General features: G+C 38.6%; 1 protein-coding gene across 4 annotated transcripts in view; it reads right to left on the bottom strand.

The window, feature by feature from the left end:
* Positions 1 to 22,863, bottom strand: part of Znf197 (zinc finger protein 197) — a 118,815-nt gene that overhangs the window by 42,634 nt on the left and 53,318 nt on the right. Inside the window, exons 1-7 of one of the 4 annotated variants that reach the window (XM_071600377.1) lie at positions 19,210 to 19,331; positions 16,905 to 16,926; positions 14,363 to 14,841; positions 12,989 to 13,148; positions 12,339 to 12,430; positions 11,925 to 12,051; positions 6,507 to 9,509 (exon numbers count right to left, since the gene is read on the bottom strand). In XM_071600377.1, coding sequence (XP_071456478.1) covers positions 7,189 to 9,509; positions 11,925 to 12,051; positions 12,339 to 12,430; positions 12,989 to 13,148; positions 14,363 to 14,752 — 3,090 coding nt within the window. In that variant the 5' untranslated portion in view covers positions 14,753 to 14,841; positions 16,905 to 16,926; positions 19,210 to 19,331 and the 3' untranslated portion in view covers positions 6,507 to 7,188. Of the gene's footprint in view, positions 1 to 6,506; positions 9,510 to 11,924; positions 12,052 to 12,338; positions 12,431 to 12,988; positions 13,149 to 14,362; positions 14,842 to 16,904; positions 16,927 to 19,209; positions 19,332 to 22,863 lie in introns of those variants that run through there. The other 3 variants (XM_034636300.2, XM_034636299.2, XM_071600381.1) reach the window with 3 other exon arrangements.

Raw genomic sequence — 22,863 nt, 5'->3', positions numbered from 1 at the left:
GTGTTTAAAAACATTAAGAACATAGTGTCATTTATAGCCTCATTACTGAAAATGTGGTCTATGGGAGCTTGTGAGAAATACAGAATCTCAGATCATACCCCAGACCTCCTGAATCAGAATTAGCATTTTAGAAAGACCCCAAGTGATTCCTATGCTTACTAAAGTTTAAGAAGCACTGAGAGCTTTCAAAATACAACTGGAATTACCTGAGGAGTGTTCTTAAATACACAGAAACTCAGATCTTATCCCCAGATTCTGATTTCCTTAGAATAGTCTACAACATGGCCAGAAAGATTTTATAAAAGTTCCCCATGTTCTTTATAGGAAAGTTTGAGAACTACATGGTTATAAAAAATACTGAATAATGCATCAATCAGAAGGGAACATCTCAATTATATTCCAAAGGACTTAAGGTCAGAGACCTAGCTAGGAAATAAGATGCTGGGTTTTAAAGCAGAGAAGCAGTTTTTCTGAAACTACTTGAGGTTTTCAGGTCTCTCCTTCTTTCCTCCCAGGTCATCATTTACCTTCTCCTCCTCTTCGGATATATCAAGGCCTGTCTGAGGCCCCTCATGTGGGGCCCAGACTTTGAAGTTCTCAGAATGTGCTTGTTGGCTGGATTCCTGATTTAGGAAATTGTCCTCCTCTTCCTCCTCCTTTTTCACCTTCACTGGGCCCCAAGGGTCTGGAATCATGGCCTCTCTCAGTTCCGTAGTCATCTTCTCTGCACAGCAGAACAACTCCTATAACTAGGGTTGCCCAGCAGAGGTCAAGCCCCATCTAATCTCTTAAGTTTCAAAAGCTTCTTCTTGATTTTATTCTCAGGGCCAAGATGAGTACTGTCAACTGAGAAATGAAAAACATTGTTAGCAATGAGCACAGATTTGTCAGGATGCCACTCAGTCTCCAAGCCAATTTCACCAATGACTGGCCAGTGATCACTATAGTGCAAAGAATATTCTACTTCTATAGATGGAAAGAGTTAAAATATAAATATGTTGGGGCTCGGGATGTGGCTCAAGTGGTGGCACATTGGCCTGGCATGCATGAGGCACTGGGTTCGATCCTCAGCACCACATAAAAATAAAATAAAGATATTGTGTCCACCTAAAACTAAAAAATAAACATTTTTTAAAAAAATATATATATGTAAATGCAAATTGCTGAATACATCAATCATTGATTTTTTTTAAACTAAAGGTTAACTTTTTAATTATAAAAACTTTTAAACTATAGAATGATTAGGAAAACTCACCCGACTACCTCCAAAGGAATAATCACCATGTGTTGTAAACTGAAATTTTTTTTAAGGGAAAATCTTCAAACATACTAACAATAATTATGACTTTATAAACATTTTGTTTTTGACAGGTATGTTCACAATTATTATCAGTGGTCTTAAAAATAGGAATATTATAACACAAATGTTTCTATATTGTCAAGGATAAAAAAATTAGCATGAGAAAGAAGTGCCAAGCAAAAGACTGGAAGTGTATAGACATCATGTTAGGAATAAGTGGGTGGATAGCTCCAGGTGGTGGAATTACAAATTGTTTCAAGGTTCTTTTTGTTTTTTTACATTTTCCAAATGTCAGTAAGACCAAGTATTAGTCTTAAGATTTAAAAAAAGAAATCATTTTCCATTGTCATTGTTCATGCTTATTTTGATTTGCTACACAATATCCTACAGTATTAAGATTGGGGACTTAGTTCAGTGGCCAGAGCACTTGCCTAGCACACACAAGGGGTGGGGTTGAATCCCCTGCACTTCGGGACAAAAAGTGAGCAACAACTCCCCCCCCCCAAAAAAAAAAGACAAGGCAAAAATAATCTATGGTATTGACAAATTTTCACTCTCATTGAAAAGGACCTATTCACAAACATAAAACATTAAATGTATTTCTTTTTTTTTTTTTTTATACTGGGGATTAAACCCACAGGGGCTTAATCACTGAACTCCCTATCCTCCAGCCCTTTTTTATATTTTATTTAGAGACAGGGTCTCCCTGAGTTCTTAGGGCCCCCATCTTTTTTTTTTAATTCTTTTAGTTGTAGATAGACACAATATCTTTATTTATTTATTTTTCTGTGGTGCTGAGGATCAAATCCAGTACCTCACCCATATGACGCAAGTGCTCCATCACTGAGCCACAACCCCAGCCCTAAATATATTCCTTATACATACATACACACAGAAATTAGTCATTAGTTGAATGGACATCCTAGTCCTTTTTCTGTTATTTACATTCATATGTGCATTCATTGCTTATTTTTCTAAATCATACTTTAAAACTCACTGTACACTGTTCAGCAAGTTGCACTATTTGTCTTTTGAACTAATCTCCTTATTTCACAAGTATTGGTGATCCTTCAATACATAGTACATACATGCCTCATTCTGGAAGAATATTCTGAATCAGTGCTATACTATAATTTATCCCATTAATGAACCATTCCTTTAGTAAAAGGAGTCTTAACTGTTTTCAGTGTATTCTCTTACTAAAACGTTCGAAATGTTTACGGCAAAGTTTTTTCTTCTGCTCCATTATTCCTTTAGAATAAAGAGAGGGATCACTATCTTGAGGACTGTGTAGTTGGAACATTTTTTCAATGCTTTCCAGAAGCACCACATCAACTCAAGTCACACCGAGACTAATTAGCAGGACCCCTTGACCACAGATGAGCCAGCAGGGTTTTTGTTTCTGCGAGTCAAATAACGAACTATTTTAGATAAATATGAGAATGATATTTTTCTATTTCTCTTTGGAAGTTTTACTAAAAAAAAAAATTGCTGAATTTTACTAAATCCCCTTTTGCAGCTGAAATGATCACATTCGTTTTTCTGTTAATTACTGGCAATTTTTTGCACAATTGAATTCCTAGAGTAATGAAATATACTTACATTCCTACGACAATTCTTAATTGTGAAGCTTAAGGTATCCATGACTAGTAGATTTGGAGGTTTCCATGACTAGCTTAATTCTACCTCATAATTTTCCCCAAAACATTCAAGGACAGCTTTGAAAACCCGTTCCATCTTTTGTAGACAGAATTGTCTACTTCGCTTACTGTCATCAGACTTCTGGTAAGATTCAAATGGATCCCCCAACCCCAGGCGACAGAGAGCCCTCTATCAAAGGCTTCCTTTTTAATGTCCTTTTTCCAATTCCAAACGTGGCAATCCGTTCCCTTCACCTGTATGCCCTGGCTCCGGGTCTCCGGGATCCTCCTGGCCCCTGGGCGGTGCGCCTCGGTCCTCTGCCTGCCCAGGCGCCCGTCAGATGGCCACCCGGACGGCGAAGCAAAGGGGCGCGGAGCCGCTCTGGGACTGCCGGGGCTAAGTCCCGAGGCAAAGACTCCTGGGCCGCTTCGGGACCGCCGTTCCGGGCACCGCCCTGCTCCCCGTGGTCCCTGGCCACCCCGTAAATCCGCTCACCGTACGCAGTGAAGAGGCCTGGTCCGGCGAACCGACTCAGAGTAAGAAGCTGGCACTGCAGGACCCCTGCCCTTACTGGCGCTAGAACAATGACCGGACAGGAAGTGCCTCGGAATGGGCTTCCGGCTCCCAGATCGCCAGGCCGGCCTCTCTAGGAATCTCGGAGGAGCCTTCTTCTCGATGGGCGTCCAACTCAGTCCTGGACCAGGGAAAGGGCGCTCTAAAGCCCTTTGTTTTGGGACGAAACGATGGGACCTTCCCAGGATGGGCAAGTGGCTCGTGCAAGGATGGCACCCGGGAGTCTGATGCTTAAAGATTAATCTAGAAATACCGGATAATTTTCCCCAAAACATTTTATTTTGAAAATATCAAACGGTACAGAAAAGTTGAGAATGATATAAAGAATACCCGTATCCTCCATCTGGGCTCAACAATTAACATTATGCTATGTTTGCCTTATCTCTATTTAAGGTTATCTTTTCAGAAAGCTGTAAACATCAAAGCGCTTCATTCCAAATAGCATGCATCCCTTAAGAATATTCCCCAAACTAACACCACCATCATCACACGTAAGAAAACAGTAATATTCTAAAACCACTTAATATACAGTCAGGATTCAAATTTCTCCTAATGTACTGAAACATATTTCAAAGTTTTTTTTTTTTTTTCCAATTCAGTTTCACAACACTGTATTTTAGTTATGGCTCTTTTGTGTATTCATATTTTATGTTAAAATGACAATTCCACAGGAAGTTGCAAAGAGTTCCCCCCAATGGTTACATCTTATGTAACTAGAATGTCAAAATCGGCAAGCATATATTGGTAGTGTGTGCCTATGTGTTTGTCATTGTATTGCATGAGATTTGTGTAATTGCCACTATTACACAACTATTCCATCACCAACCTCCCTGGTGCTACCCTTTTTATAGTTACATCCCAATCCTCTCCCTCACACCATCCCTAATATATGGGATTCCCTAGAAATCCATTCTAGTTGTGACAAGCTGTAGGTAATCTGTCTTATTGCCAAGTACTAAGTACTCCATGGTATAGACATACCATAGTTTATTTTAACCACCTGATACCTAAAGGTTTTGAATATTAATACAGATTGTATGAACATTATGTACAAGTCTTTGTGAACATAAGCTTTTATTTCCTGGGACAAATGCTAGGGAATGGAATTACTGAGGCATATAGTTAAGTGCATGTTTGGTTTTATAAGAAACTGCCAAACTGTTTTCCAAAGTGATTGTGCCATTTTGCATTTCCAGCAATGCATGAAATCCAGTTTCTCAGCATCCTTGTCAGAACTGGTGTAATCACTTTATTTTAAAAAGTTAGCTAATTCTGATAGGTGCATAGAAGTATCTCAAGATTTTAATTTACATTTCCCTAATGGATAATGTCGAATATCTTTTCATTTACTTATCTGCCATCTACAGTGAAATGTCTGTTGGTATCTTGTGCATTTCTAATTTTTTTTTTATCAATAAGTTTTCAGAGTTCTTTATGTAGTCTAGATACAAATCCTTTGATGGATATGTGATTTGCAAATGGTTCTCTCCAAGTCTGTAGTGTCTTTTCATCCTCTTAAAAGTATCTTTGTAGAGAAAAGTTATCTTAATTTTGATGAGGTCCGATTGATCATTTTCCCCTTTAACAAAACATGCTTTTGATGACATCTGCAAGTTCTTTCCTTAATCCTAGTCCTCAAAGTTGTGAGGGGTTTTCCCTTTATGGACAGCTTCATTAATGATCACTCTTCTTTCCTTTATATCATGACTTTTTGAAGAATCCAGGGCAATTTTCTAATATCCCATGTTCTGAAATTTTCTGTTTCTTATGGCATCTTTTATATCATCCCTATGCTTTCTGTATTTCCTACAAACTGCCAATTAGGTTTAAGAAACTTGAGTAAAATCAGGCTAAAGATCTTTTGGCTTATTACACTACAAGAGGAGGCACATCATATGGGCTCAGTTTGCTATATTGTATTTTTACTTGGTTACAAGGTAAATGCTAGCTCTCTCCTTTGTTAAAATATGTCCTTTTGCAATTATTATATAAGCTATGGTGATTCTTCTATAGCATTAATAGGAAGAATTTTCATACTCATTACCTCATAACAACTTTGTGAGGTAGACATTTTTCCTCCTGTTTGACAGATGAGGAAATCATGTCTCCAAGAAGTGATTTGTCCAAGGCAAGTGGCAGAACCTGACTCATCCAGATCTTAAAGAGTTCAAATTATGGGTGCCCTTCCAGTTTTCAGTATACATTTCAGTATAATGAGGAACCAGCCCTCAAAGGAGCTTTGGGGTTGAATTAATAACATGTCATAATCAACATACCACTTTGATATTGCTTGTATTAGAAAACACCATCCTGATATACATTTACATTCTACCTGCAAAACTGGAATTTGGAGAATTAGAAGATAAAATATAGGAATACAGAATGAATTAACCCAAATAAATGTACAATAGGGCACGAGCTGAATGAACAACTGGTTCACAGGGAGTAAAGGGCAGTGGCTGCCTAGAAGTGGATTCTGCATTGGCTTAATCAGAACTTGAAGGCTTGGCTGTGTAAAAATTTAGATAGTAAATTAAGTGCTGGGACAGAAAGTCTTTTTGTAAGTGACAATCTATCACATGACAGCAATAATTAAATATTGACTACAATGGAAAATGGCTGTGGCAGGGATCATCAGCTCAGCTAATGGGGTTATGTATTTCTCCCAATAAAAAGAAAAAGCAACATAGGACTGTCCTTCAATTTTGATGTTCTATTAAGTTCCATATTCAAAGATCAAAAAACAAATAGCTTTCCTCGGCATCACTGTTAATGGCTGGCCATAATATATTTTCCATAAAAACAAAGTAGACATTTTAAAACTGTATTTTTCAAAAGTCTTTAGAGTACTAAATCCCAAAGTTAGCTATCCGTCATACTTCCCCTCATAAAAATGACTATCTTTGAGGTTCATGGAATCCTCTTCATTCTAATATTGACTTAATGAACAAACTTAGATTATGCCATGTCCTAGACTCTGGCCATACCTCTCTCTCTCTCATCTAACTTTATTGTAAAATGGTTTCACAAACATCCTTTCACTTACTCCTCACAACAACCCTGTGAGGTAGGCATTCTGATGCTTAGAGGTGGGCTTAACATTAACATAGTAAGGGAAAGAGAATCCAAACCTAGCTCTTCTAATTTTACATCTAGTCTTAAGGATGAGCCAGATATCTCTTGCCCACTGAATTCCACATCTCAGTGTCTGGATTTTACTGTCTATACAGACATTCTGCAGCAGAGATGCTATCTTTAAACTGTATAATATACATATTTTCAGAAACAATGTGCACTTTAATAAAGACACTTTTGCTAACACTTACAACTGCACCATTATCTCTTATAAGACCCAAATCCAGTTTCTTCTGTCTTCAATTGCTCCAAGATCTATTTCCAAGGTCATAATAAATGATCTGGAATACAGTATCCTTGAACTAGAATTTGGATTATGTTTTTCTACACTTGAAGGTCTAGATTAACTTTCTTTCACTTGTCCATAAGAAATGGTCATGATTTTTTTCTTATAGAAACTATGTATCATTCATCTAAGGGTTAAATAGGATTCTATTCCATTTTACGAATGACACTAATTTTTTTTTTCTTTTTTGCAGTGCTGGGGGTTGTACATGCAAGGCAGTACTCTACCACTTAGCCACAATGCCAGATCTCCACTATATTTTTTGAATCTCTATCTTAGACTCACTGGCATTTTTTAGCCAAGAGAATTCCTCCACAGTATGGACTTTTTGTTGAAAATGAAGTTTTGAAGTCTGAGAAAATTCCTTTTCAGCCTCACCACATTCACAGGGTTTTTCCTCTGTATGAACTTTCTGATGTACAGTGAGGTTTTTTCTTTGTCTAAAAACTTTGCTACAATCATTACACCCATAGGGTTTCTCCCCTGTGTGGATTCTCTGGTGACCAACTAAATTCCTCTTGGAGGTAAAAGATTTCCTACATTTCTCACACTCATAAGGCTTCTCTCCAGTATGCATTCTCTGATGTACAACAAGGTTTTTATTCTGACTAAAGTCTTTTCCACACTCATTACATTTATAAGGTTTCTCTCCAGTGTGTATTCTTTGATGTACCATAAGATTTCTACTAGAGGTAAGAACTTTTCTACAGATATGACATTCATATGTTTTTTCCCCACTGTGAATTCTTTGATGTTCAATAAGATTTCTGTTGTAGGTGAAGCCTTTCCCACACTCATTACATGCATAGGGCTTCTCACCAGTGTGGATTCTCTGATGGGCTATCAGGTTTGAGCGGTAACTAAAGACTTTCCCACAGTCATTGCATTTATAAGACTTTTCCCTTGTGTGAATCCTCTGATGTCCAATGAGGCTTTTTTTCAAGATGAAGCACTTGCCACACTCATTACACTCATAGGGTTTTTCACCACTGTGGATTCTCTTATGTTCAATGAGGTTTCTGTTGGAACTGAAAGCTCTTCCACACTCACTACATTCAAAAGGCTTTTCTCCAGTGTGGATTCTTCGATGTACGAGCAGGCTTGAATTGTAACTGAAAGCCTTCCCACAATCCTCACATTTGTAGGCTTTCTCCTGTGTATGAAGTTTCTGGTGGACCATGAAACTCTTGCTCATAATAAAGGTTTTCCCACACTCTCGACATTCATATGGCTTCTCCCCATTGTGGAGTCTCTCATGGTCAATGAGATTCCTGTTAGAACCAAAGACCTTACCACAGTCTTTACATTCATAGAGATTCTCTCCAGTGTGGAACCTTTGATGTAATATGAGGCTCTTCTTCAGAATAAAAACTTTTCCACATTCATTACATTCATAGGGCTTCTCTCCATTGTGGAGTCTCTGATGATCAAAAAGGTAAGCACTCTGAGTGAAGGCTTTCCCACATTCAGTGCATTTGTAAGGTTTCTCTCTGCTGTGCATCCGCTTGTGGTCAATGAGGTTTGACTTAGAACTAAAAATTTTCCCACACTTTTTACAACCAAAGGTTTTCTTTTCTGTGTGGACTCGCTGATGTAAAAGGAGGCTTTTACTTCGAATGAAAACTTTCCCACATTCTTTACACTTGTAAGGGTTCTCTGCACTGTGGAGTCGCTGATGGTCGACAAGGTAGGTGGTCTGAGCAAAGGTTTTTCCACATTCATCACATTTATAGGGTTTTTCCCCAGAGTGAATTCTCTGGTGCAGAATGAGGCTCTTCTTCAGAATGAAAGCTTTCTGGCATTTATTACATTTATAAGGTTCTTCTCCTTTATGGAGCCTCTGGTGGTCAATGAGGTAAGCGTTTTGAGAGAAAACTTTCCCACACTCATTACATTTGTAAGGTCTCTCCCCTGAATGGCGTCTTAGATGTATAATGAGGCCTGAATGCCTATAGAAGCCCTTTCCACATTCCTTACATTTATAAGGTTTCTCCCCAGTGTGGATCCTCTGATGGTTTAAAAGGTAAGCACTTTGAGAGAATGCTTTCCCACATTCATTACATTTATATGGTTTCTCCCCAGAATGGTTTCGAAGGTGCATTAGAAGGCTTGAGCGCTGAATAAAGCCCTTTCCACACTCCTTACATTTATGAGGTTTCTCACCAGTATGGATTCTCCGATGGTTTATGAGATGTGAAATTTTATTTAAATGTTTACAACATATGTCACACTTATAGTACTTCTTTCCCTCAGTACCTATTAAACTTTCAGAAACAGCTGAACCTAAAGTCAAGCTTTCTCCAAATTCCTTCCACTTCTGGCCCCGTTTTTCTGGTAAAGTCCTTTTCTTCTTGTCTTGTTCACACAGGGAACCTTTTTTCATTGCATCTACCCTTTCTCCTGTTTCATTTCCCCACTGACTTTCCAAAACTTGCCATTCACATTCTTCCTCAAAACCAGGGACCTGGGAAACACTGCCTTGAAGTCTTTTTGATATTCCTTTCTGAGCATCTGCTCTTTGAGAAATATTTGGCTTTGATGTCACCTCCTCATTTTCAGTCATGGTCTCCCATTCTGGTAAAAGAAATTAAAACACAAATGTTAAGGTTCCTAAATTTGTGAGAATAGGATCTTCAAGTTTCTTAAAACCATGTTTCTAGTGATAGAGTGAGTGTCTAGAAAGTGTGAGACCCTGGCCTTGATTCCCAATACTGGAGCGAAGAAAGTATCCATCTAGGAGTTAGGGGTGTAGCTCTGTGGTAGGCATGTCACCCATGGGGTTGAGCTACACTCACCTATTCTTTTGTAATACTACCCCTTTGCCCTGTTTAGGATAGAATGTTCCATGGAAGCTCCCTTTGTGTGTCCCCTTCTCTTGCTCTGCCTTTGGGTGTGGCCTTTCTAGATGTTCAATCAGCTTGCTGACAGCAGACATCAAGATGCTAGACTCAACCCCCTGAAACCTGACCCATTGCCTCATTTGAATGGCTTCTCCCCTTGGAGCCATCATAGGACCCAAAGAAAAAGGTATCTCTGTCTCTTGTGTGATTATTTCATGCAGCCTAGTTCACTTGGAGTGACCTTGACTGTTTTAGTTGTTAGAAATGCAACACCTCTGAGTTCAATCTCCGGTACCACCACCCAAAAAAGAATGTTTTCAGGGCTGGAGTTGTAGCTCAGCGATAGCACACTTGTCTAGCATATGTGAGGTACTGGGTTTGATCCTCAGCACCACATAAAGATAAATAAATAAAGATATTGTGCCCATCTAAAACTCAAAAATATTTTTTTTAAAAAAATATGTTTTCATAAGTGTAAAAGTACACAGTATAAGTTACTATGGACAATAAAATAATAAGGCTGCTAGATACAAAATTAATATACAAAACATGAGTACTTTCTATATGCAAATGAAGTCAATTAGAAAATTAGAGAAGACTAATTCTAAAGAATAAATATCACTAGAAGTATATAATATCTAGACAAATGTGATTTTAAAATATGCCTGAAACACAGAGAAAAATGCAGTACAGAAAAAATGAAAGGGTATGTAAGGTTCCTGAATGGAAATACTCAGAATAAAACCGTCAATGTAAAGCATGATGACAGATAATGAAATATTATGCAGCCATTTAAACTAGTACTACAGATAATGTATATTCCAGTCAAAATTCAATTATGTGGCTGATTCTCAGTTCTCAATGTCTACTTCTCTGTACAGTCCTACTTTTCCAGTAACACCTCAAATGCCACCTCCTTTATGGCCTTTCCTGGTCTCCAGGAATGAGTTTGGTTGCTCTATCTTCTGTATTTCCACATATCAGATTTATGTCACTATTGCACCAATTATTTTATTCTGCCTTGTATTGTTTATTCTTTCTATAATCATCTCCCAAACCATGATAAATTATTTGTGGGCAGAATCATATCATTTTCACAGGAACACCACAAGATACATGTTTTTAAAGTTTGTTGGAAGCACAAATGGCTGAATTTTTTTTCTTTCAAGTCAGGATTTCTCTGTTACCTAGGCTGATCTCAAACAATCCTCTTGGCTCTGTCTCCCAAGTAGTTAGCACTATAGATATGTATCACTGCACCCAGCAAAAAAGTTTTTAAATATTTTTATTTTATTACTAATTAAAGAAATCTACTTTATATTTTTTAACCTTAAAAAAATAGCAACAGTTTAAAACAATTGGATTACTAAGTACAAATGAGAGCAGAATAAAAGGAGTATTTGTAAGAACTGTGGAGAAGAGTAGAGAGGGTATGGGTCACTATGGAAAGCAATTTGGTAGTATGAAGCAAAAGCCTTAAAGCAAACCAATCACATAGGCCCAACAGTTGTACTTATAAAAAAAATAAGGAGGAATAAAGAAAGGTTTTAGCCACAGAGAAGAGGATTATGACAGCAATTATCCAAAATATGAAAAAAAATAAGAAAATGGCTAAATTTAAATTATGGTACAAATTATGTAGCCAATATAGTGACTGCAAAGAAAGAAAGCTATAAATGTATGTACGTGTGTGTGTGTGTATGTGTGTGTATTTTTTTTCAATATACACTGAACAACATATTTAAAAACCCTCTAAACACATAGGAAAAAACACATGGGATATATCAAAATGTTGACAGCAGTTGTCTGCAAATAATGAGGTTGAAGTGAATATTCTTTCTAATAGTCTGTTTTCTTTTTGTTTTTTTTTACAGGGGTACCAGAGATTGAACTTAGGGCACTTGGCCACTGAGTCACATCCCCAGCCCTATTTTATATTTTATTGAGAGACAAGGTCTCACTGAGTAGTTTAGTGTCTCGCTTTTGCTGATCCTGCTGTCTCAGCTTCCCCAGCTGCTGAACTTGTGATCCTGCTGTCTCAGCTTCCCCAGCTGCTGGACTAATAGTCTGTTTTCTTAAATAAGCATTAACTACTTTTATAATCAAAACAGATAAGATAAAGGTAAGAATTACGGGAAGATGTCCTTACCTAGAGAGGTCACATTTCCATAATTCTCCAGCATAACATCCCAGTACAAGGCTCTCTGAATTGGGCCCAGACATGCCCATTCCTCTGAAGTGAAGCATACAGACACCTCCTCAAACATTACCAACTCCTGAAATAACAGGTTTGTGTTATGGGTATGAGTAGATTCCAATGTTTAGGAGCTCCCCTATCAAAAGGTTCCTTTCACTTCTGGGGAAGAAATACATTGTCAGGTCATGAGGAGAGCCATGGATATCAGGGAGACATAAAGCGACCCCTCAAGGTCGGTTTTCCAAAAGCATGGACCTTGATTTGGATATGGGAAATGATGGGACACTCCAGCACCAGGATGAGAGAGGACCCTTCAGCAACAATTAACGCAGTTCAGACAAGAAGGAAAGAGGATGCAAACCTTACCTGGGGCTGGGCAGTTAGGAGCATAAGTGCCATTAATTGATTTCTTGGGTTCTCTTCCTGGGATAGGGCAGAAGCCTCAGGGGCAGGAGAATCTGAGAAAGAACAAACTGCATGTAAGAATATTGCTGTTTTGGCTTACTACCCCGTCTACTATCTTCTACAAATTAGGAATTCAGAATGATCCAGAGGGGTGGGGATACAGCCCCAGTGGTAAAGTGCTTGCCTGGCATGCATGAGGCCCTGGGTTCAATCCCCAGCACCACAAAAGAAACAAACAAAAAAAATAAAATAAATAAATAAAAACCAGAATGATCTAGAACTCCAAGTCTAAGCAATGATGTCTACAAAATGACCTACAACCCTTTTCTGAGTGACTCTCATGTCCAGGGCTGGAAAAACAGAATTATAGCAATAAGAATGGATACAAGTCAGAAGAACCTAGGAAGGGACAAGAGAGAGAACCATCAGAACAGCAGAAAGAGACTGTCACTATAAGGAATTCCCTTACAGGGTAGGAATTCTGTTTAGGAAACACTTAAAAATATTCTCCTCTTTACAGTGTTCAACCAAACTCAGCATTAGCATCATCCAGAGAGACATTCTGGAAGTAGGGAGATGAGCCACACAAAAGGTTCTAGAAAAATGAGTACCATGTGGAGGATCCTGGAGGTTGAACACCACTCTGTCAGAAAGAGGATTCAGATGAATTTCAGCTGATAAGTGGCTGCTGGGAGATGCAGGAACAAATGCTGTTCCTGGAGCACTCAAACCCTCCTGGAGAATGTCCTGGTCCTGGACAAGGAATGGACCCTGAAAAAAGCAAAATAAAATAAGCCGGCTCTTCTTGTATCTCTAGAAAAGGGACTCACCTAACCATTATGGACCTCTTTCTGCCCTCAATCTAGAACTGTGAGATCACAAAGACCCACCTCAAATATGGAGCATCAAACCAGCAGTAAAGCTTTGCATTGAGAACAATGGAGCTGCCCTCTAGCCCCCTCACGGCACTGGTGACCTCTCCCACAGGAGACTGTACAGAACGGTGGCAACAGAAGCCAGACCTGGGTGTGGGTTAAGGAGGGAATGGAAGTAACAAGCAGTAATTAAGAGCATGGATTTAGCTTCAGACCTAATTTTTTATCAGAATTGGATTCAATCACATCTCTTCTATTTATTTACCCCTTTACTTATCCCTTCCTGCTCCAACACAAGTAACATTGGAGTAGGCAGCTAGATACTTAGCTTTGCTGCTAGCTCAATGTCTGACCTAAGGCAATCCACAGAATCTTTTTCTGTTTCACTTTTCTTGTCTCTCAAATGAAAAAGGATGGGTTAATAATTTGTAAAGATATAAGCTCTAAACTTCTTCATTTTTATGATTAAAACAAATAAGCCTATCCTTGTGGCCAATGCCAAGTTTGAGTTATGGTTCAGACTTCTTCACAAAAATATTTTTAGTGGGCTACAGATTTATAGAAAAAAAAAACTTATACACACGAGAGGCTATCTTAAAAGTCCCAATCTAAAGGTCAAGAATGTAAAATCTTATCAGAAACAAATATCTCAACCCAACCCCTTGTCTTGCAGAATTCCCAGTAAGGGGGACACAAGGGGAGGTTTGGTTAGATCTGGAAAGCTTCGTTCTGCCTATGCCTTTTATGCTCCAAGCTTTTACACCATTTCAATCAGAATTACAGAAATAGCACACATGCTCATATACTTCTGTTTAGGGGAATACTTATAACTATCATCTTCTTCAAGGTGTTCAACTAGACTCAGCATGAGCAGGTTTCATCTAGGGTGGCAAAGTGGAAACAATGCTTTTGTTTTGATTGAATTGGGCCCAAAAACCTCAATCATAAATCCACTTCTCTGCAAATATGTTCTGTAATCTGAATAGCATATGAACCTGCTTTTATTTGCATTAAGTTGCTAATTATTAATGAAAATTACAGGGTCACCCACCAGCCCCACCTCAATTCTTTTCTTCCCTCCATTCACTCCCTACTCCCAGCCTTTCTCACTTTTAGTGCTGGTCCATCAAGGTCTTTCTGCAGCTCCTCTACCAGGGCCACAGCCTCCTCGCCACTGCCAGGACGATGGAGCTGCACCCAGGTCCGAATCTCCCCAGGCAGGATGCTCAGAAACTGCTCCAGCACCAGCAGCTCTAGGATCTGAGCCTTGGTGCGTGCTTCTGGCCTCAGCCATCGGCGACAGAGCTCTCGGAGCCGGCTCAGAGCCTCCTGGGGTCCAGATGTCTCATGGTAACGTAACTGTCTAAAGTGCATGTGAGAGGTCTCCCAAACAGAGGAGCTGCTCCCTTGGAAGCTGGTTCCCCATTTCCAGGTATCATCCTTCCCTTTCACAAGACCCTCTTGTCTCAGAGCATTGTGGGCCCAATTTTCTCTCGTCATTGTTGCCTTTTTAGAAAGGTTCCTCTCCACGTCCCCTTAATTCTTGCTTGATTTCTTCCTTAGAGCTTGGAGAACATCATCTATAAGACCTCAAAAAATCATTGTTAAAGTTAGCCCGCAGAAACAAGCAAGTTTTCCAGACCCCGTCAATTCCCAGTAATAAACAGAATCCTGTAAGCAAGTGTCTAGGCTCCAGAGAGTGCTTCTTCTAATAGAAACCCTCTGCCTAAGGCCAGAGGACACAATACTCCTGAAACCAAACACATGGAATTCCTTTGGTTTTTATTCATAAGAGCTCTTCCATTTAATTACAATAAACTATTTACCATTTTAGATTTTTAGATATTTCTGTAATATCTTTTTAGATACTTCTGTAATCTGATATGGGCTTTTTAGATATTTCTGTAATCTGAACACATTACCTTACTCCTAAACCTTAGTTTCTTTTAAAAAATTTAAAAATATTTTTTAGTAGTAGATGAACACAATACCTTTATTTGTCTTTATTCAGTGCTGAGGATGGAACCCAGTGCCTCACATGTGCTAGGCAAGTGCTCTACCACTGAGCTACAACCCCAGCCCAAGCCTTAGTTTCTTGACTTGTAACACAGGGATAATAGCCGTTCTTACTTTACAGCAGGGTTGTTGTGAGAATATGATGTCTAAATACATTTGAAGTTGTTTTTTGGTGCATAATTGGACAGAATAGTAGGTTTCACTGTGGCATACTCATACATGCAGATAACATAATTTGATCAATTTCATTCCCTAATATTACGCTCTTTCTCACGAGCTCTCTCTCTCTCTCCACTTCCTTCCCTCCCTTTCTCCCTCCCTTTCTCCCTCCCTCCCTGTCTCTCTCTCTGGTGATACTGGAGACAGAAGCCAGAGAAATACTTTATCACTGAGACATACCCAGCCCTCATTTCAAGTTTTGAATAATACCTGATACATAGATTCAAATGTTAGCTATCTTTCTATAATGAGCACTCCTTCCTATGTTATACAGTCAACAAGTAATCATGATTTTAACTCTTATAATGGAAAAAAAATTATAAAATTCAATTAACAAAAAAGGCTGAATTGATTTCTGTGTAGTTTGCTGTATGTACTAACTAATTAATTATCTGATAATCATTTATTCTGTTAAAATATTTGGATAACTTTGAATAAAGTTTCATTATATAGAACTTAGGCTTACTGCTCTCTAGAAGTCACCTGATCTTTAAAACTATTATTTATTTTTCTGATTATAAAACAGAAAGTTTGTAAAACTGGGAAACATGCAAAAAAAGAAACCCGAAAATAATAATTGCTATTGTTCTGGAGTATATCCTTTTTCAATGCACCAATTTGTATCACAAGACTGGATCTGACTATATTACTCTATAACTTGCTTTTCTTGCACAGTATGTTGTGAAAAGACATTAAGTATTGCTGGTTGCTTTGAGAGCTGTATGAGCACAATCATATTTAAGTAGTTCCCTGATCACTAGATATTTAAGATTATTTGTAATTCTCCCCTATTACAAATAAAGCTACAAAGAGTATCCTTGCTGATGAATTTTGGGTTTCATAGCTGATTATTTCTTCAGGAAAAATTTCTAGATACAAATGTTTTTAATCTTTTAAGGTGATAACAGTTCACCATCAGTGACATATGAATCATTTTCATTGATTTCATTTAACAGAGACATTTAAAAATAACTAAACAAGGGAGGCAGAAATATAAACACAATTTTAATTAAATATGTAAATACAACTAATAGAATAAAGACAGAAAGTATTTGTGAAAGGTAATTTTAGATTGGACTTTAATGAAAAAAAAAATCAGGGAAGCCATTCCAGGAAGAAAGATACTGCATTTTCAAAATCAAGGAGTAACAGCACATATCCCTCTATTAAAAATGGGTTTTCCAGAGCTGAGCATTGTACCACATGCCTGTAATCCCAGCTACTGGGGAAGCTGGTGCAGGAGGATTGCCTAGTTCAAGGCCAACCTGGCAAATGTGTCAAAATAAAAATTTTTAAAGGGCTTAGGAATAGCTTAGTGGTAGAGCACTTGCCTAGCATGTGTGAGGCCATGGATTCAATCATTAGTACCAGCAAAAAAAAAAAAAAAAAAGGAAGAAATGGACTTTGCAGTGCTTACCTAGCATATATTTGATGAAGCTCTGGATTTGATCCCCAGAACCACACACAAACACACAAAAAAGAGAGAGGTGGGAAAAAAAAAAAGAAAGAAGAGGAAAAAAGATAGAAAAAAATTTTAGAAAGAAAGAAATGGGCTTTGCAAACCAGAAGAGTAAAGTAAACTTCAGAGGCAAGATTACAGATATAGACTGGGGTTGAGCTCAGCTGTAGAGCACTCGCCTAGCATATGCGAGGCCCTGGGTTCGATCCTCAGCACCACATAAAAAAAATAAAATAAAGGTATTGTGTCCAACTACAACTAAAAAATAAACTTAAAAAAAAAGATTATAGGTATAGAGCAGGAAAAAAAGATTACAGGTATTGAGAGGCAGAGTAAGGAGAGATCATGTCCTATGAGCAATGGGCAACTATTAGAATTTATCCCGCATTTTCCCCTTTTATTCTTAAAAACATAACAAATTTACTTGGTTAAACATTTACTTGGTTTAAAATTACAAAACACATGCTGTGTTATTTCCCTCTCCCTGTTAGTTTTTTATGTAGTTTTTCTAGTTATTTGTGTATACACATATACACATAAGGTTTTGTATTTCCCTGTTTTCACAATGGTAGAATACTATGAATAATGTGCTGTTTTCCTTTTCTCAATTTTCCTGTCCATACATATCCCCTCCCCCTTGTTTTTGTAGATGCACTATAATTTATTTATCCACTTATGGGACATTTAGGCAGTTTTTAATTTTTTCCTAATACCAATAATATTATCATTAATAACCCTGGGCATACATGAATTTGCACGTGTGAAGGCACACATAGAAAAATTACTTGAAGCAGAATTACTGTGTCCAAAGTTGTGTGCATTTTAAATTCTGATCTTATCATTAGCCCTCATAAGGATTGTACCAAATCACAATTTACAATTCACAGCATGAACTGTGAGGGAATGCCTGCTTCCTCACTCTCTCACCAATGTGACTGTCAAAGATTGGGATCTCTGCCAAATTTTTAACTGGCACCTTGAGTGAAGAGTCATTTTGTTAATTTGTGTACTCTTTGTATCATAGGAAAATCATTTATTTGCTTACTATGGGAATTGCAAATTGTGTCTTTGCAACTTTGTCACAGATCATGTGACTTTACTTATCATGTTTTTGCCATGCAACTAATCTTTTCTTTTTATTGCTTCTGGGTTTTATGCCATGGTTACACAGACTTTTCCCACTCTGGGCCCTGAAGGGAGTCTTGAATTGATAAGGGAGGAATGATGGGGGAGGGAGGTTCATATATCAGGAAGGCCAATTAGGTTTTTGCAACAGTCTAAACAAATGATTAAATTCTAAAAGCAACAGCAGCAGGGATAAAACAATTGAGAAAACTTAGCAGTGTTTGGTGATCAATCTAAGAGTGATGGAATGGAGTCTTTTAAAAGAATGTTAAATAATTTCCTACAGTAAGTTATCAGTACTCTATCCACATGTACTTTACCAATAAAAATAATATATTTTAAACACAGATTTCCATTGCTTCTCACAAAAGGTTTATGAAGCAGAAATTACAAATAAAAGATACAGAGGATTCACACAAGTCCTCTCAGTTAAGTTTGGGAGCAAATTGTGAATCCAGGAACCTAACTCCAAAGTCCAAAATAATTCCATCTACTTATGAAACCCAAACAACAGCTGTTCTAAAACAATGGTTTCCAAACATGAATCCATGATAAAACTTTAATCTGGCAAGCTGCAAAAAGAGAAAAGCAATGGCCATATATAGTCACTGACAGGTTGGCAGTGACTTTTTGTTTTTCTCTGCAGTCAGCATGTATTCTGAGTTTACAGTCTTAGTATGTGTGTTCTCTGAAAGAACAGCAGTATACATGGTTCCGCTCTTCCAATACCGATATATTAAAAAAGTAAAAGATGGCAACTGGTACAGCCTTAAAATCAAAACAAAAGCGTCTCCAGCAGTGGCCGGCCACTGCTCTAGGGAAGTTTCAAATTGTTAATGAGCAGCAGCCTCAGAGAAGACTGAGCAAGAGCAGAAAGGCCTGAGCTGGGGAACCTGGCTATTGAGGCAGCTGTCCTGTTTGACTCCACCACGTACAGACCCAGGTCCGGTCGTCAACACCTCTCCCGCGCCGGCCGTGTGCCCAAGCCAGGCCACGGCGCTGACTCCGGCGCTGACCCGGCATCCAGCTGAGGAGCGTCAGCGATGAGGGTCAGCGCCCCGGAGGGCCGGCAAGGGCGCGAACCTCCCTCCGCGCATGCCCACCCGCCCCGACCCCACCCCGACCCCACCCCGCTCACCAGGGTTCCTCTCGCAGTCTAGCCCTGGGTACTGTCGCCTCGGTGGCCGGCCGCTAGGAGATGACACTAGAAAACAACGCGGCACCGAACCAGTCCCAAAATAATGGCCGAGCCCGGGACATCCCGACTTCCGGTTGCTCACCACCCCAATCGCCGACTCTCTATGAAGCCACGTCTCTATGGTCCCTGGTTTTCCCCAGAGGAGGCGAGGAGGGGCGGAGCTCCTAGGCCTATGGGTCTTCAGATTGTTGGTCTGTGGGCCAATTTTCTGTTACGAGGCTGGGGATACCTCAAGGAATCACAAGATGTTTGACCCTTGAAAGATGTCTATTGCTGGTCCCAAAAATTAGCCTACTGCACGTCCTGCATCTCCACCCTGAGACAGACACACACACACACACACACACACACACACACACACACACACTTTTCAGTTGTATATGGCCAGCAAATGCAGAACATTTAAATTGAATGAAGCTAAAGTTCAAACCAGAACTGGGATATCACTAAAAGAATATAAACATAACTTGTGGGTCACCCTCTTTCACATTTCATTTACTTCCTACATGAGTCCTTTGAAATAGATAATATTGTCACAGCTTTAATGACACTGAAAGTGTTTCATAATTTTCTGCCTAATAACTAGCAAGTTATTGAAATTCAAGGAAAGTGCTCTTTCCACCAACATATGTAGGCTTTTGTCCACACTGAGGCAAGCAAACCACTCAGGATTGGAAGGCAAGACGCAGATGGGGAGAAAAGTCAGGAAAACCAGTGTGAAGAGTGTCCTCAACCTCCTGAATGTTTTAGCCATGGTTGGGTTTTAGAGAACTCATGTCAATGTGAATGGAAACCTTCATTAATATGCCCTGTTCACAAGGAATCCATCTAAATGTTTGACAATCTGATGTGGGGTAGAAAGCAGGGAGGTTGCTACTGGAGTTCACACCAACTGGATTTTTCATATAAGTTATAACTATTGAATACACTCTGCTCTGGAGAGGCCCAAAAGTGGTGGGTTAAAAAATTTTTTTTCTTAAAAGGTATAGTAAAGAAAATGTTAACTGAGGCCCTTTCTTGCTTTAGGGTTTTGGAAAAACAATGGATCAAGTTACAACACAGAAAGGGAATATTTTCAAACACTAGAATTCTTTGACAGATATTAAAAGTAGATTTTGCTTGCTATTTAAAGAATATGCCCTTTTTGCTCTATTACATGGACAGCTCTTCTACCCTTTAATTTTTTGTACAGCTGTGAATAAATGTCTGATACCCATCTTGGGTCAGGAATGGATCCTTGTTCCCCAGTGTTGAAGATGAAAAACCTGAGAAATGCTGAAGCAAGCATAGAAAGCAAGTTGTATTTAAGAAAGTGATAGCGACTGACTTCTCTGAAGAGAAGGGGGCTTCAGAGCTGGAAAACCCACGTGTGTGTGTGTGTGTAGGGATCAGCACAGTGGGCTCATTTTATAGGATTGTTCTCTTAGCCTCGTGTTCCCTCCATCCTCATCTATCTGTCCCTTCACCACTCTACCCATCAAATGGCTATAGAGCTCTGATTTATATGAATATGAAAATAACAAGCTTCATATAGAAGGAAGTCAGAATCACTTTATTCTAAAAAGTCAGCTCCTTGAAGAAAAGCAGATTGAATTGTTTTCTTCCTACTCTGAAAGAAGATAGAAAAGAAAAGGCCAGTAATATAAGAATAGCAGAAGTTTATTGGAAGAATTATCATTATTTCCTGCAAAAACAGTTTTATGACTCCAGTTTAATGATATTAGAAGTGACTAAAACCAGTCTGGTAACTAAAAACTATTTAATAATATGAGCATCCTTTTATTTACACTGGATGGAAAAATTAAAAAAGGAAGTCTGTCACTGAAGCTATAGACCTGCAATAAAATTCAGTCTTATGGAATTTACATACAATACAATTACTCAACTAAATCAAGTTTTGGTTTCAATTTTCTACCAAGTAAGACATAACATAGTATACACCATCTATGAAAGAAACCTCTAAATCCAGGGAAATAACATTTTTCTAAGCAGGTTTCTTTATGTGTTTCCCTATAATTGTATTAAATGAGATTTCACATCTTCCTCTCATCTAAGAAAGCACACATTTTTATTCCACAGAGAGCAGTTCTACATAATCAGGATATAGTGGCTAAAAATAGTACCTCTTCATATGCCTCAGGAAAATTCAGGGAACTAAAACCATGAGATAAGGTGACAACACAGGAAGCCAGCAGATGACAAAAACAAGGACCGATAATACACAGTACTGTCATGATGTACATTTCAAGAGGGCAGTGTTTCTGATGGAGAATGGGAAAGAAATGGCAGTACAGAGAGGTACACGGCTTGAGGGAGACAAAAACTAGTAATTGAGGGACTTCAGAGGAAGCATTGCCCTAGGGAATAGCCAGGTTCCACTGGAACAATGTGAAGAAAACACACTCAGAAATAGCCCCTGAATTCAGAGGATATTATGAGAGGAGTTTAAGAATGGTCCTAGCTGCAGGTTTAAACTCCAAGGCAAGAGCTGACAGTAAGGGTTTCAAGGGACTATGTTCCTAACATTCCTGGGCCAAGAAAGTGATCTTTTGTATTCAGATCCTGGATATTGGATAACATGATATCCATCCTAGAAGGATACTCTATTTAATCTTAAAGATCACAGAGTCTTTCTTGATGTAAAAGAAAGCTTATCTGAATTCTAGATAATACGACATAGCAATGGGAAAATGATGACATCATGATCAAAGAATAGCTGCTCAGCAATGAATGCTCCTGAATGCAGCAAATCTGTTCCATGCTGCACAAACCTGCTTTGACTATGCAAAGAGGACTATTATGTCACAAAATTGTGTAAAAACCACTATCCAAAAATCAGGACAAAGCCAAACAATCCTGTTTTACACAAATATACACCTTTCACACTCTTCACTTCTTTCTTTCCAGTAACTGCAAGGAAGATATATATATGAGTGTGTATACATATATATATCCCTTTAAAACTAAATTATGAGGTAGAGATGGGCCATACATCTCAGAAAAAAATAGCATCTTCCTTATGAAATCAATGTCAAATAATTGTCCAGATACAACCACCTTTCATAGAGGTGGATGCCCCGGAGAACCCCACTCATACACAGAATCACCATGGCAGAGGCACTTTGGTATAATGAAGAAATTATGGACTTCAAAGTCAGATCTCGGCTTAAATCCTGGCTCCAAGCACTAATTAGCTTGTCACCTAACCTCACAAATTTTCTTGTACAAAATGTTGGATTGAATAAGATAACAAATCATTAATAATTCCTAAAACAATGAATCACTATGTATAAGACAAATGACAATGGGCTTCGGAACTTACTATATACAAAGAAAAGGAATGTGGAGATTCAGGGCATGATGGTGGTGCATGCCAGAATCTCAGTGACTCAGAAAGCGGAGGCAGGAGGATCACAAGTTTAATGTCAGTCTCAGCAATTTAACAAGACTCTCAGCAACTTTGCAATACCTGCCTCCAAATAAAAAGGAGTAGGGATGGAGCTCAGTGGGAAAGCATCCCTGGGTTCAATCCCCAGGGCTGCTCCCCCACTATGGCAGGAAAAAAAAAAAAAAGAATGGAGAGATCTAACTGTT

Source organism: Marmota flaviventris, chromosome 1 (genome assembly GCF_047511675.1).
Source record: "Marmota flaviventris isolate mMarFla1 chromosome 1, mMarFla1.hap1, whole genome shotgun sequence".
NCBI lineage: Eukaryota > Metazoa > Chordata > Mammalia > Rodentia > Sciuridae > Marmota > Marmota flaviventris.
Note: the sequence above shows the minus strand (reverse complement) of the source record. Positions and strands in the feature narration are given on the sequence as shown.